Source organism: Jaculus jaculus, chromosome 14 (assembly GCF_020740685.1).
Source record: "Jaculus jaculus isolate mJacJac1 chromosome 14, mJacJac1.mat.Y.cur, whole genome shotgun sequence".
Taxonomy (NCBI): Eukaryota; Metazoa; Chordata; class Mammalia; order Rodentia; family Dipodidae; genus Jaculus; species Jaculus jaculus.
In genome coordinates this window covers 18,534,408-18,549,144 of record NC_059115.1, presented here as the reverse complement: position 1 = coordinate 18,549,144, position 14,737 = coordinate 18,534,408, and the positions used below count along the sequence as shown (strand labels likewise).

At 44.6% G+C, this 14,737-nt stretch overlaps 1 protein-coding gene across 1 annotated transcript; it reads right to left on the bottom strand.

Moving 5' to 3' along the window:
• Positions 1–4,293: 4,293 nt before the first annotated feature.
• On the bottom strand, positions 4,294–10,173 carry LOC101607709 (leukocyte immunoglobulin-like receptor subfamily A member 5). The gene is made up of 4 exons (XM_045134149.1): positions 9,933–10,173; positions 9,496–9,777; positions 9,046–9,345; positions 4,294–4,522 (listed from the first exon to the last, which is right to left on the bottom strand). The coding sequence occupies exons 1-4, from the start codon at positions 10,162–10,164 to the stop codon at positions 4,359–4,361; spliced, it is 978 nt and encodes a 325-aa protein (XP_044990084.1). The 5' UTR covers positions 10,165–10,173; the 3' UTR covers positions 4,294–4,358.
• Positions 10,174–14,737: the final 4,564 nt, after the last annotated feature.

Sequence of the window (14,737 nt, the reverse complement as noted above, 5' to 3'; positions counted from 1 at the left end):
CTCTTCCGCATTAGACCCTGAGCCTTGGAAGGTGTGATCGAGATGTTACTCGGTACACTTCTTTCCAGCACCATGATACCTTCTGAGTCGTCCCAAGGTCACTGCTATCTGAAAAGAGAAGATTCTCTACACAAAGTGAGAGTAGCATTAATATAAGGGTATGAATATTAAGAGAAGTGCTTACTGGGCAGTTTGATAAGCATAGTATATACACTTATTCGGACATCAGCAGATGTTACACCTCTATGGCTCATGACTACCCCTGTTTTAAATTTTCAGTATCAGAGATGTATTCCCTCCCATGGAGCGGGCCTCCAGTCCAACTGGAGGGCAATTGATTTCCACCATGACAGACGTGCCACTATTGCACCTGTTGGCTCATTTGTCCTGCCTGGCCAATTATAAGGATTGCAGTGTCCACTATTGAGTAACTTCACTGGTGGTATCTCTTTCTCCCATTGAAGTGCATGTAGAATGGCTTCTTCCAGCTTTCTGTCAGCTGGTCTACATGGAGGATGTTATCAGCTCAGTTCCAGCAGGATTTCTCAGTGGCCTTGCAGCCCAAGTATGTGGAGTCTTCGGCAATATATTATGTTTGTATGCCATCTGTATTTCTTCTGGTAAGAACTCTCTATTTAGTTCCATAGCCCATTTTTTTGATTGGGTTGTTTGATTTCTTATTGTTCTGTTTTTTTGAGTTCTTTGTATATTCTCAATATTAATCCTCTGTCAGATGTTTAAGTGGCAAAGATTTTCTCCCATTCTGTAGGTTGTTTCTTTGCTCCATTCACAGTGCCCTTTGCTGTATAAAAGCTTTGTAATTTCATGAGTTCCCAGTGGTTGATTAGTGGTTTTATTTGTTGAGCAATTGGAGTTATATTCAGAAAGTCATTACCTATGCCATTATGTTGAAGGGTTTTCACTATCTTTTCCTCTAGCAATTTCAGAGTTTCAGGTCTGATATTAAAGTCCATGATCCACTTGGATTTGATTCTTGTGCATGGCAAAAGACAAGGGTTTTTTTTCATCTTTCTACATATAGGTATCCAGTTTTCCCAGAACCACTTGTTGAAGAGGCTGTCTTTTCTCCAATGAATATTTTTGGCATTTTTGTCCAAAATCAGATGGTTGTAGCTGCCTGGATTAACATCTGAGTCATTTATTTTGTTCCATTGATCTACATGTCTGTCTTTGTGCCAATACCATGTTGTTTTTGTTACTATGGCTTTGTAATATAGCTTAAAATCATGTATGGTGATAGCACCAGTCTTATCTTTGTTGCTCAAAATCGTTTTGACTATTCGAGGTTTTTTGTTCTTCCAAATGAAATTTTGGAATTTTTTTCTATTCTATGAAGAATGCCATTGGAATTTTAATGGGGATTGCATTAAATGTGTAGATTGCTTTTGGTAAGATTGACAATTTCACAATATAGATTCTTCCAATCCAAGAACAAAGGATATCTTTCCATTTTCTTGTGTCTTCTGCAATTTCTCACTTGAGTGTTTTAAAGTTCTCATTGTAGAGCTCCTTCACTTCCTTAGTCAAGTTTATTTCAGGGTACTTTATTCATTTTTTGAGGCAATTGTGAATAGGAGAGAGTCCCTGATTTCATTCTTCAAACATTTGTTGTTATTATATAGGAAAGCTACTGATTTCTATGGATTTATTTTGTATTCTGCTACATTGCTAAAAGTGTTTATCAGCTCTAACAATTTGCTTGAGTGTTTTAAAATTCTCATTGTAGAGCTCCTTCACTTCCTTAGTTAAGTTTATTCCAAGGTGCTTTATTTAATTTTTTTTTTTTTTTGGAGGCAATTGTGAAGGGAAGAGATTCCCTGATTTCATTCTCTGCACGTTTGTTGTTAGTATATAGGAAAGCTACTGATTTCTGTGTATTTATTTTATATCCTGCCAAGTTGCTAAAAGTGTTTATCAGTTCGCTGGTAGAGTTCTTATGGTCTTTTATGTATAAAATCATATCATCTGCAAATAGTGATAATTTCATCTCTTTCTTTCCAATTTGTACCCCTTTTGTGAGTGTCTCTTGCCTTATTGCTATAACTAAGACTTCCAGTACTATATTAAATAAAAGTGGGGACAGTGGACACCCTTGTTTTGCACCTGAATTTAGTGGAAAAGCTTTGAGTTTTTCACCATTTAGTATTATGTTTGCTGTAAGTTTGTCATAAATAGCTTTTGTTATGTTGAGGTATGTTCCCTCTGTTCCCAGTTTCTGTAATACTTCTACCATGAAAGGATGTTGGATTTGTCAAATGCCTTCTTGGCATCTGTTGAGATGATCATATGATTTTGTCCTTCAGACCATTTATATGCTGTATTACATTTATTGATTTGTGTAAGTTGAACCATCCCTGTACCCCTGGGATAAAGCCAACTTTATGGGGTTAATAATGTTTTTGATATATTCTTGTATTCTGTTTGACAGTATTTTGTTTATCCCTTCAGCCCCAAATTCTACTTTTAAAACAAAAAAGGAAAACAAAAAATTCATTCTGGCATTTGTTTACTTTTAAACATTTTTTATATTTATTTATTTTTCAGAGAAAGAAGGAGAGACAGAGAGAGAGGGAATGGATGTACCAGGGCTTCCAGCCACTGTAAATGAACTCCAGACGTGTGCACATCTGGCTAACATGGGTCCTAGGGAATCAAACCTGGGTCCTTTGGCTTTGTAGGCAAATGCCTTAAGTGCTAAGCCATCCCTCCAACCCTGGCATTTGTATTTTTAAATGTATGCATGTGTTTATTTTTAGTCAGCATTCAAAACAATGGGCTCAGCATGACATTTTAATGTGTGTGTCAGAGTACTTTAGTAGTACAGCCTCCTTTGCCTATCCTTGGCCTTCCCAGTGTCCTTGTTCCCCTTTTCCTCCAAACAGAATCCTTCGGCTCATTTTAAATATACAAACTTTATTAAATCTGGGCTCCACAGTTGAGGGAATGCATGGTGCTTCTCTTTCTTTTCCTTATCCATTGCTTATTTTCCAGGCACCATCCTATTAGTACACTTCCTCACACCAAATGGAATCCTTTCACCTTTCATGTCTTACACACACATACACACACACCATATATATATATGAATATATATACATATATATGCAATATTTATATTCATATAAATATATTCATATATATGTATGTATGTGTGTGTGTATATATATATATATATATATATATATATATATATATATATATATATATATATATGAACACATATATTCTAGGGTATGTATGTGAGGTAAAGCATGTGAGAGTTGCCGAACTCTTTATTTCTCTTAACATGATAATCTCCAGTTCCATCCATCTTCCTTCAAGTAACATAGTTTTGTTCTTTATGGATGAATCAAAGCCCCTGTGGGCACATATCACATTTTCTTTATCCATTCTTCTGTTCATGGGTATCTAAGGTGGTTCTATATATGGGCCATTATGAGTTATCCTAAGGTAAATGGTGATGTGAAGATATCTCCATGGTTTGCTGACTTAGAGTCCTCTGCTATATTTACAGAAGTGGTTTAGCTGAGTCATATGGAAGTTATCCTTTTAGTGTTTTTATGTAGTTAGCATGCAGAATATCAGATATAATTCTGGCATTTTCAAGTTAAAAAAAATATTGGTTCTCCTTCTTCCAGATCCATACTAATTTCTTAATATGTACACCTGTTTACATTTCCACCAACAATATGCAAAGGTCTTTTCCCTACATTCTTGTCATCAGTTGTTTTCTTGAGCACAGCCAGATTGATTTGAGTGAGAACGAGGCTTGATTTGTAGTTGTCTAATGTCTAACAATGCTGAACATTTTCAAAATATTTATTGGATTTTGTATTTATTCTTTTGGGAACTCTGTTTAAATCATTCAGCCTTGTATTTATATTTAACTAACTCAAAATCGGTTTTGAAAACTGATCCATGTTGTTCACTATAGATTTTGTTTCTGCATTTTTTCCTCTGCAATATCCCAGCATGGCCATAGATGGCCAGAATATATTCTTTGGTTAGATGGATTTTTCTATTTTACGACCTTTGGTATTTCTAAAAAGACACTCCTGCTCATATTCTTGTGACTGCATCGTGTTGCACACATATATTTCCCACCAGGGTATGTGCTTGAGAACCAAAGCTGTGGGTCTCTTTCCTATGTAATCTCTTTAAAAAAAAAAATTTATTTATTGCGAACAGAGAAAGAAGGAGAGAAAAAGAGAGAGAATGAGTGCACCAGGGCCTCCAGCCACTGCAAATGAACTCCAGAAGCCTGCTTCCCCTTGTGCATCTGGCTAACGTGGCTCCTGGGGAATGGAACCCGGGTCCTTTGGCTTTGCACGTAATCGCTAAGCCATCCCTCCAGTCCTCCTATGTGATTTCTTGGCTTCATGCTGGGACCTTCTCTTGCTGTGCCAAGCCTCAAACAGCAGAATCCCAAGAATCATGAGGACTAAGCCAGCCACAGACATCCGGATGAGATTCTCCACTGTGTGGTCCTGGGGCTGTGATTCTGAGAATTGGACAAAGAAGTTTCAGAGGTCATGGATAACCACAAATCACCCAAGCATCCCTGAATGGCCACCCAAAGAACCTGCCTCCCCATGGACAGGACTAGATCCTCCACATCCAGCTCCTGTAACAGCGTTCTCCTTGCTCAAACGTCTTTGTGTGTGACTTATTCTGTGATGGGATGATGTTCTCAGCTGTTTGCGATAAAGAAGCAGAAAAGGAGGTGTGAAGCTTTTTTGTGAGACCCCAACTTTCCCCCGAAATACACTTTCCTATGTCTTAGTCTCAGGCCCTAACTTCATGCAGACCCTAATAGACATTTTCCCTCTGACCTCGTTTGTAATCTAGCGTCACTGTTCTCTGTGAATTCAGACCTCATGTTTCAGTTGCCTTGCTAGAAAAAGCTTATGTGGGTTCCTGCAGAGCTCATGGCGAGTGAGGCAAATTAGTTCAGAACTAATGAAATCCTCTCTGCTCTCTGCTCAGCTTGGGCATAGATAGCTAATTAATTAATTAAGATAATTAATTCCCTCAGGATGACTTTCCTCTGCTCAGCAGGCAAGGATATCTGAGGGATCAGGGGTCTGGGGCTGGTCCTCAGGGGCTCCACAGTGTCACTGTCAGACATGAAAACATCTGGAGGCACCTCCCTTGCACTCCCCCCCACCTGAGTCTGTTCCCCTGGCCCCATTATTCTTGGGACCACTCATTAACTAAGTACCACGGAGTTAGAATCACTTACAGTGAAGCACACACAGAGATGCTTGTAAACGGTAATAATGCCAGTGCTGAAGAAAACCTGCTTTGGGCTGGAGAGATGGCTTAAGATGGTTACGGTGCTTGCCTGTGAAGCCTAAGGACCCATGTTTAACTCCCAGGTCCCACACAGGCCAGACACACAAGGTGACACATGCAGAAGTCTGCACATGCGCGCAAGGTGGTGCACCCATCTGGAGTTTGATTACAGTGGCTGGAGATCCTGGCATGCCATTACCTCTCTCTCTCTTTCTTTCTCTCTCACTGTTGCTTGTTCTCTCTCATAAAGAGGACCAGTCTGTTGGGCTTGCCTCAAAAGAAAAAAAACTAAAAAAAAAAAAAAAAAAGAAAACCTGCTTCTATGATGTTAAGAGTACAAATGTATATGGAGGGACAAATAATAGACAAAGATGTACCAGGTGAATAATATTAAGCACAAAGATTAACACTTGTAGAAATAAACATTTTTGATATGCGCTGTGTAATTGCGTAATAGATGCATAAGTGGATATTTTTATCATGGATGATATTTGTGTATATATAGATGTATACTTGAAGGAAGGAAAATTAGTGTGCCAGTGAGAAAGTAAGATGGGAATTTCCATCATAATCTGACTGTTATAAGTGCTATTAGTAAATCAGAAAAATTGACTGAAAGGCATTTGGAAGAGATGAGAAGCTAACTTAACAAAAACTAAAATAAAATGACTAAGTTCAAACCTAGTGGTCTCCTATTTATACTTAATATTTTGAAAACAGAAAGCACTTAATATCCCTTACTAATTATTAAAACTGCTGAGCAGTTCTTAAGATTGCCTATAAATGGGACTGGAGAGATAGATTAGCAGTTAAAGCACTTGCCTATGAATCCTAGGGACCCAGGTTAAATTCCCCAGAATGCTGGGAGCTATGAACCTAACCTCAGCCATGCTGAACCTAACCTCGGCCATGTTGACAGAAACCACCAGGTTGCGAGTTAAGTTTCTATTTCCTCATCTAATGATCTATTACCAGAAATGAAGAAACTGTTACGCCTGGGGATGATAGCCTCCCCCGGTGCTGCTAGTAATTGATGAAGAAACAAAGAAATTGCATTTATCCAGTAACCCTGTGATCTCTGGCCTGAATATGACTCCTTCCCCCTACAATCCTATATAAACCTATGTGTAAAAATAAAATTTCGAGACCTTGACAAATACCTAGCTTGGTCTCCTTCTTGTGCCTGTTTGCCTTTCCCATTCAGGTTTACTTCCCCTCGGGTCTCTGTTGTTCCCCCGCTGGCCGGGGCACCAGAACCCACGTAAGTCAGATCCACGAGGTGACACATGCACACAGATGGTGTATACACAGAAGGTGGCATTCGTGCCTGGAGTTCCTTTGCAGTGGCTAAGGCCCTAGCATGCCAATTCTCCTTCTTTCTCTCTCATAAATTAAAAAAAAAAATTAAAAAGTAAGCTGGGTATGGTGGCACATGCATTTAGAAAAAAGATTGCCTAGGAATATACATAGCTTTATGAATGGAACTGCAAAGCATTTCTAAAGTTCATCAATAAATCTCAGCTTTAAACATTGGATAATTAAAGTGATAATACAAATGTATTTTGTATCGTGAGTGTACAAATGAATCTAATCCCCCCAAAATAATATACTGACTTCTTTTAAAGTATAAATCTATGGATCTTAATTACCACAAGAAGATATTTTAAGTTTCAGGAGGAAAGGACTAAAAATGTGGAAGTGTAAACATCAAACGTAGAGAGGGGCTGGAGAGATGACTCAGTAGTTAAGGCGCTTACCTACAAAGCCTAATGACCCAGGTTCAATTCTCAGGACCCACCTAAGACAAACGCACAAGGTAGCACCTGCATCTAGAGTTCATTTGAAACACCTGGAGGCCCTGTCATGTCCATCCTCTCTCTTACTATCTCTTTTCTATCTCTCTGCTTGCAAATAGATAAAAATATATTTTTTAAAACTAATAAAATGTAGAGAGGACAGAACTTGTCCACAGGTCTTGCCAGGCAGGGATCCCCAAGTCCCTGTGGCAAGCAGGTGCACAGCCCCTCCTCAGCCTGGGGTGTGCCTTGAGTGTGGACTCCTGAGAGCTCAGGAGGGACTGTGCAGAGTGGTAACCGCCTTCAGGGATGCATCTTTCTAAAGAAACATGTCTAGCACGACCCCCACCCTGGTCTGAGGCCTCAGGGCCCCCGGTGTGAGGGAGGGAGCTGAAATGTTTTGCAAGAACTGGGGGAGAAAGAGCTACCAAGGGATTGTCCCTGTGCTCCGTGTCCTGTTCCTATCTCACCAGTTCCTCTTTCCCACCAGCCCAGAATCTCCACTATGTCCAAGTCAGGCCGCACACCGTATCCTGAGAATGGGGCCCTTTCTCCTTCCTCCTCGCCCAACACACACTCCAGGACAGGTTAGTGCCACCGAGTCATGCAGTGGCTCTGAAGATAAAATCGGAAGGATTTGATGGAAGAAGGGCTTCTAAACCAGTGGGTTCCCATAAATCTTTGCTGTTTCCATAACACTGTGGCTTCCTCTTTACTAGGCAGACCCCCCCACAAGAATTATGGGTAAAATGCCTTGCACCTTCCCCCGCCCTTGCCTTTTTCACCCTCATAAGTCTTTTACTGAGAGAAACAAGACAGACCCAGTAAGGGTTGGGGACCAGAGCAGGTCTAGGAAGCACAGAATATCAGCAATGAGGGGCCCTTGCAAGGCCACATCCAGGTAGCGTCCCTCGCTCAGATGGAGACATTTAAGGCAGGAGGGAGAAGGCCGCCTGAGCTGATGCCTCCAGAGGCGACTGAGAAACTCAGTCTCAGCCCCTTCATATCACCGTGAAGGCCATGGTCACAGCACTCATGGAGAATTCTACCTGGTGCAGCTGAGCTAGGACTTCAGATCTTAGATACAGGAGAAGATTGACTGCTTCCTCGTTGGGGAGGAGAGTGTCCTCGGGGCTCCAGGGCTGGCAGAGCAGGGTCGCATTCTCTCCCGAGGACACTGTGGAGCCTGCTTGCACTGACAGGGCAGGTGTGGCAGGGGGCTGTCCTAGCGAGAAGGCTGATGGGGGCTGTACACCTCGTCCCGAGCTGAGCCATCATCGGAGCCTCCCTCTGAGGACGCGGGCTTCTCTGTCTCTGTTTGCTGTGACACTGTGCCTCCCGATATTCCCTTGCTTCTGCCTCTCTCTGTCAGACGTCCCCGCTGCTCATCTCAGCCACCCTTTCCTGACCTCCTCTAGGATGGCCTGAGTCTGAGTCCTTGGCTGAACCTTCTAGACTCCGCAATTGTACTCAGGGCTCCTGGGGCATCGCTGGCGTCTGACCACTTGAAGGAGAGGCTGTGCTCACTGCAGCTTCTTTACAGGACCCTGTAGGGGCCACTCACAGCATCCAGGGGCAGTGGGTCTGAGATAGCCCAGCTTGTGCTACCAGTCAGGGAACTGGGATGTGAGGGGGGGTCACATTGTCTTCCTTGACAGAGCAAGTATGTCATAGCTAATGACAGAGAGGCCCTGTGAGGTAAGGATTTTTCGTGGGCTAGGACAAGGCCATTCTGGATCAGGAGGAAGGAGTTTCTGGACAGTCAGCGGGGAAGAAGAGCAGCTGGTTGTGACCAGCACCTGTCCACTCCTGCCCTGCTCTGCAGGACTTACTGTTTCTCAAAGTCTTGGTCTCTAGGTCAGGAGTGCCCACTCCTCTTAGCTATTCCTCACAGTGGTTCATGGAAGTGGGGCTCATGGCAACACATCCTCACCTGACGCCAAGAGCTTCAGGGGGTCACTGGATTCTGACCAGACATGGGACTTGTTCTGGTAACTGCCATAGCATCTGAATGTCCACCTCTGGGTAGAGTTCAGGGCGCTCACAAGGAACAGTGCCTGCATCTGCCCACTGCGCACAAGCTGTGCGTTCAGGGTCCTGGACTGCAGGTGTTCTCCTTCCATCAGAATGAACTTGCTAAATGCCAGCTGGGAGCCACACTGAATGGTCACGTTCCCGCCTGAGGCCACCACAGAGCTGGGCAAGACTGAGAGGGTGGGCTTCCTGTAGACTCCTAGGAGAGAAGGAGGCAGCAGCTTGTTAAATAGACTCACACCTCCCATGCTGTCTGCGAGGTCTGGGCGGTGTGAGAGGGACACCCCTGACAGCACAGCCCTTCCTGGGGACAGGTCCTAAGGGCTGAGACCCCTGAGTGTCCTCTCACCTGTCACCACCAGCTCCAGGGGGTCACTGCGCCCTGACCACCCAGCAGGACTGTGATAGTAACAGCAATATTTCCCTGCATGGTGTTCTCTCATAGACAGAATTGAGAAGTTGGCCTTGTTCCCAGGTTCCAGGGGGGTCTGTCTGTCCCAGTTTGGTGGTCTTCCTTCTTTATCCAGACGGTACTCCAGAGCTCCAAAGGTCCCCTGACACCAGATGGTCACAGGTGTCCCCCAGGTGACAACAAAACCTGGCTCAGCCCAAATGGTAGGTGGGGAGATCTCTGCCAGAAAATCAGAGACATTCTTGCCTCAGATCACCTCAGCTCCAGGACCCTCCAGGCATCCCCACCATCAGCTGTTCTCCATACCCACTACCCAGATGTACAACATCGTCCAGTAAGGTGGAGGCACCTGGGGAGGCTGGGCACAAACTCACCTGCTTTCTCTGTGTTCCTGGAGCCCAGACTCAGCCCTGGAAGAGAGGTCCCTGTGAAAGATTTGTCCCTGAAGCCCAAGTAGGTCCTCTCTCCCCACCACCTCCGGAAGCCCTGGCGTCTCCTCGTGGGCCAGTGCCTGGCTCTGGTGTGGGATCTGCCCCAGACTCGAGTATCTCCTTCCAATCTTTGCATCTCACTGAGGCTGAGCAGGAGCATGAGGGTAGAGATCATTGTGTTTTGTCTCACTGGCTGCTGGTCTGCAAATAGCCGATGGACAGACAGGCAGGATGTGGCCTTTGTTGCCCTGGTATTCTGGGAGATGGATTGACACATCAGTAGCCCCACAGAAAGAGGAACTACCCTCCTCAGGAGCCTGGTGCTTATCTTCCTAGGGCTGGGACACCAGCAGGAATGGGGAATGTGTCTGCAGACACATATGTCAGAACTTCTCCCCTAGCCTATCATCAGCTGACTTTAAAATTTTTTTTTTATTAATTAGTTTTGTATTCAGCAAATACAGTCAGTTTGGTACCATTATTAGGCTCATCTGAGACCTACCCCCTCCTCTTGGCCCCTCCTTGTTGAGGTATATGGGTTATGCATTGTGGAGTTAGCCCACAGTTATGGGTAAGATAAATGTCTCTGCATATCATGACCCAACATGTGGCTCTGACATTCTTTCTGCCCCCTCTTCCACAAAATTTCCCTGAGCCATGTTGGGTTCATTTTTGGTCTGCTTCAGTGCTGAGGTGTTGGGGGCCTCTGGGTCTCTGGCTCTCTGATTTGGTAGGAGTTGATTTTTCTCTCTGTTGATCTCCTTCACCCTTGTGCTGGTATCTGGTTCACCAGGAAAACAGCACCTTTATCAGCTGACATTTTGGTCCTCATGTCAACAAAGATCAGCATATAAACCCCCAGATGAGGCTGGCTAGGATCTGATCTTTCCTCTCCGGGCCTCCCCATGGAGTCTGCTTCACTCCAGCTTCACTTCAGCCTCTCCATCCACACAGCACTGCGGGGTCCTCTCCTCGTCTAGTTGTCGCCCCAGTCCTGGAGAAGGTTCAGGGAGGATGCAGGTGATGCTGCAGGGCAGACGCCGAGCAGCAGACACTGAGCCCCTGGCTGGGCGGCTCAGAGGAGCTTCTTCCTGGGGATGAGCACAGACGAGAGAAGAGGGAGACGGAGGCAACGTGACTGTTCTCGTGGCTCTGGGCGTCAGTTTCCTCTGCTGAACTGTCCTTTTTACGCACTTCCCTTTTTCCTTACTGACAGAAATCACCCCATATGTCTTGGGTCAAACTCCTGTGTGAGACTTTCCTTCTTTTATAAAAAAAAAAATTTGTTTAGTTTTATTTATTTCTTTATTGAAAGTGACAGAGACAGAAAGAGGCAGATAGAGAGAGAGAGAAAATGGGTGCGCCAGGGCCTCCAGCCACTGCAAACGAACTCCAGATGCGTGCACCCCCTTGTGGGTCCTGGGGAATCGAGCCTCAAACCAGGGTCCTTAGGCTACACAGGCAAGCGCTTAACCGCTAAGCCATCTCTCCAGCCCGACACTTTCCTTCTTAAGGCCCATGTTTCTGTGACAGAATCCCATGGCTAGTTGGGAGTTCCTTCCCGTCTAGTTAATGACTGCCGCTGGCAGCTTGTGGTCAGCGTCTTGTCTCTGGAGTCGAGGCTTCCTTAGCTGGAGTCTGTGGGCCTCACCTCACTCCTCAGAGCTGTGCAGCCAGCGACGTCTGGGGCGTGCAGAGGCTCCACCATCACTAACGTCTGGACTAGAGGACAACACGGGTTTGGGGCGTGAAAAGTTCGTGGTGTTGAAAGGTTCATGGTGTTGCACAATGTAGGCGCACAGTGAAGTATCTGTATGTGCTCTGTCCTTTCAGAAATGGCCCATCGGACGTTGGCATGGATGAAGTTTGAATGACTCTGTTTTCATTCCTGAGACAAGAGATGTGAGTTCTCTAGCAGTTTCTTGAGGCCCTCCTCTGTCCTAATACCCAAGTCTCTCTTGGTGTCATGTGCTGAGCATTAGGTGGGTCCTCTGTGGGATTCCCAGTCATACTGCCAACCTTGGTGCGAGCTCCCCACGGCGACGATTGTCAGAGCTCCAGCATCTTCAGTTTCTGACGCGACCTCAGGGCACAGGACCCTGAGTTGTCCCCTACCTCTGTCGGATTGGAGCGTGAGACTTCCAGAAACTGAAGAAGCCATGACGTAACAAGGCCCCTTATGCATGGGGAGAGGGTGAAGGGGGGAGGATAAGACAAGTCCACCTAGACAGCTGGACACACAGATCCCGAGCGTCACCACTGTCGCCGTCACAGACACTGAAGCAGCAGTGGCCCTGACAGCAGGAGAGCGGTGTGGATGGAGCTCAGCCTGAGCACAGCAGCTGAGGGTCATGGTGGAGGGGCAGCTGGCCATTTTCTGTCTTGACAGAGAACTTACCTACACTGGCCAGCATGCCCTTAAAGGGCCTGTGACGTCGATATCTACCTCCCAGTGGGTACATGCAACATCCACAAATATTCAGATGCCTTTGTTTTCATTTCTTCTATTTCTGTATCATGTAATTAACATTGACTAAGATTATTTCAGTGGCTAAGTATTGTTAATTTTTTATAGAATTGTAGAGACTAAATGTTCAAGGTACCTTGCCACAAGTTTTTGGAGAAAGTCTGTGCATTTCCAGTTGTATGTGGGATAGTTATTTATGTTAGTTAGAAGTATGACCTTGTTATGGTCTCCCTTTGAAAATTAAGTATAAGATCAGAAGATGTGATTTGGTGTCAAATTGACAAGGGATGGACTTGTGATAATTAAATTCTGTTGCCAACTTGTCAGATAGCAATGCAAAGACAGTTCTCCTGGCCAGGTCCCGGGATGGCTTCCAGGAAGAATTAACTGAAGGAGGAAGTCCTTCCTTCAGAGTGGGTGGCCTTTGCTTGCACATAAGGAAGCTCTGGGAGAACACAGCCCCTTCACCTGGCTGCCTGGGGCGTGTCATGTGCCTGGACGCCCTCTTCTATTTGCTGGTGTGTGTCTCTGTCCCATTCAGCGGTCCTTCCTAGGCAGTGGAACCAAGAGTCATGAGTCTTCCAACATGGACTGATGACAACTAGCAATCCAGGAGTCCTCCAAGGCCTTCAGTGCCAGCCTGGAACAGCTGAGACACCCAGCCACTCAACTCTCAAGGCTTTGGAGAGCTACTACTGGGCTGCCCTAAGCTAATCCAACAAATCTCCTTTTTAATACCAATTCATTTAATGAGTTCTCTTCCTCTAGGGAAACCTGACTAATACACCATGAGAGGGAATTCATGGTTGGTGCTTAAAAGGTAGTCAAGGGCTCACCCTTACTGTCTGCCACCATCACCTCCTGCTCCTCGCTGCCTCAGAACTTTCTACATGGCTCCCAAACTCTTTATTTCCACATCACCCTAATTGGTCTCAGCCCCGAATCTGAACCACCAGAAACCATGGCTAGGAGTGTAATTCAGGGGTAGAGTATAGCACTTGCTTTGCATGCATCAGGTATTGGATTTGATCACCAGCACATTACATCCATCCATCCATCCATCTGTCCATCCATCCACATATACATTCATACACATGGCTTTACACTTGATGTTCCCTGTTTTCCAATTACCCATTATGTCATTTAATCCAGGTCTTGGCTCTAGAAACTGCCTCCCATAAAGGTTTTCCACATCACACTACCCTGGTGGGACTACCCGTGTCTTCATCTCTTCCCATACTTTGCTTTCTTTGTAATATCTATGAGCATTGGTCATTACACTTCTCATACATTGGCTGTATGCTCATTATCTTACTTTAATATTTTGTTTTCATTGCTCAGGGCCTCCAGCCACTGAGAATGAACTCCAGATACATATGTCACTTTGTGCATCTGGCTTACATGAGTCCTGGGGCCTCAGCTTTGGAGGCAAGTGCCTAAATGCTATGCCATCTCTCCAGCCCTGCATGTCCATTTTCTTTCTCCTTCACTAGAATATAAACCCATATGGGACAGGATTCCATTTGTTCACTGATGAATCTGCTCAACACCTAAAAGAATATTCACCATGGTTGTCTCTCAATAAACGTCTGCCAGGGCCACTAGTGGAGGCACAGGGGACAAGGAAAGGAGACACATACCTGGATGGTGCTGAGGTCCCCCATATATATAAAATATAATATAACATAAATATATATATAATAAAGTAGTGGGAGAGGATTATAATCAAAGTATATCATGTAGTCGGTTGGGTGAGGTGGTGAATGAGTTTAGTTCCAGAACTTAGGATGTTGAGGTAGGAGGTTTGCTGTGAGTTCCAGAGCAGCCTGGACTACAGAATGAGTTCCAGGTCAGCCAGGTCTAGAGTGAAAACCTGCCTTGAAAACAAATAAGACCAAAACAAAAAATATATATGTATATATATGAAATTTGTCCATAAAAATGTTAGGTAGCCAGGCATGCTGGCACATACCTTTAATCACAGCACTTGGGAGGCAGAGGTAGAAGGATCCACCTAAGGCCACCCTGAGACTACATCAATGAATTCAGGGGCAGGGCCTGGGCTTCACAGCAAGACCCTATCTCGAAAAACAAAACAAAAGGTTAAGCAAAAAGAGAATAATTGAAGGTTCAGGACAGTTCTAGAAATGAGTAGTCAACAAAATACAAATAAAGGGTTGGATCATAATAGGAGGAAAAGATCATGACATCAAAATAAACGAGACTGAGAGGGGAAGGGGATATGATGGAGAATGGAGTTTCAAAGGGAAAAGTGGGGAAA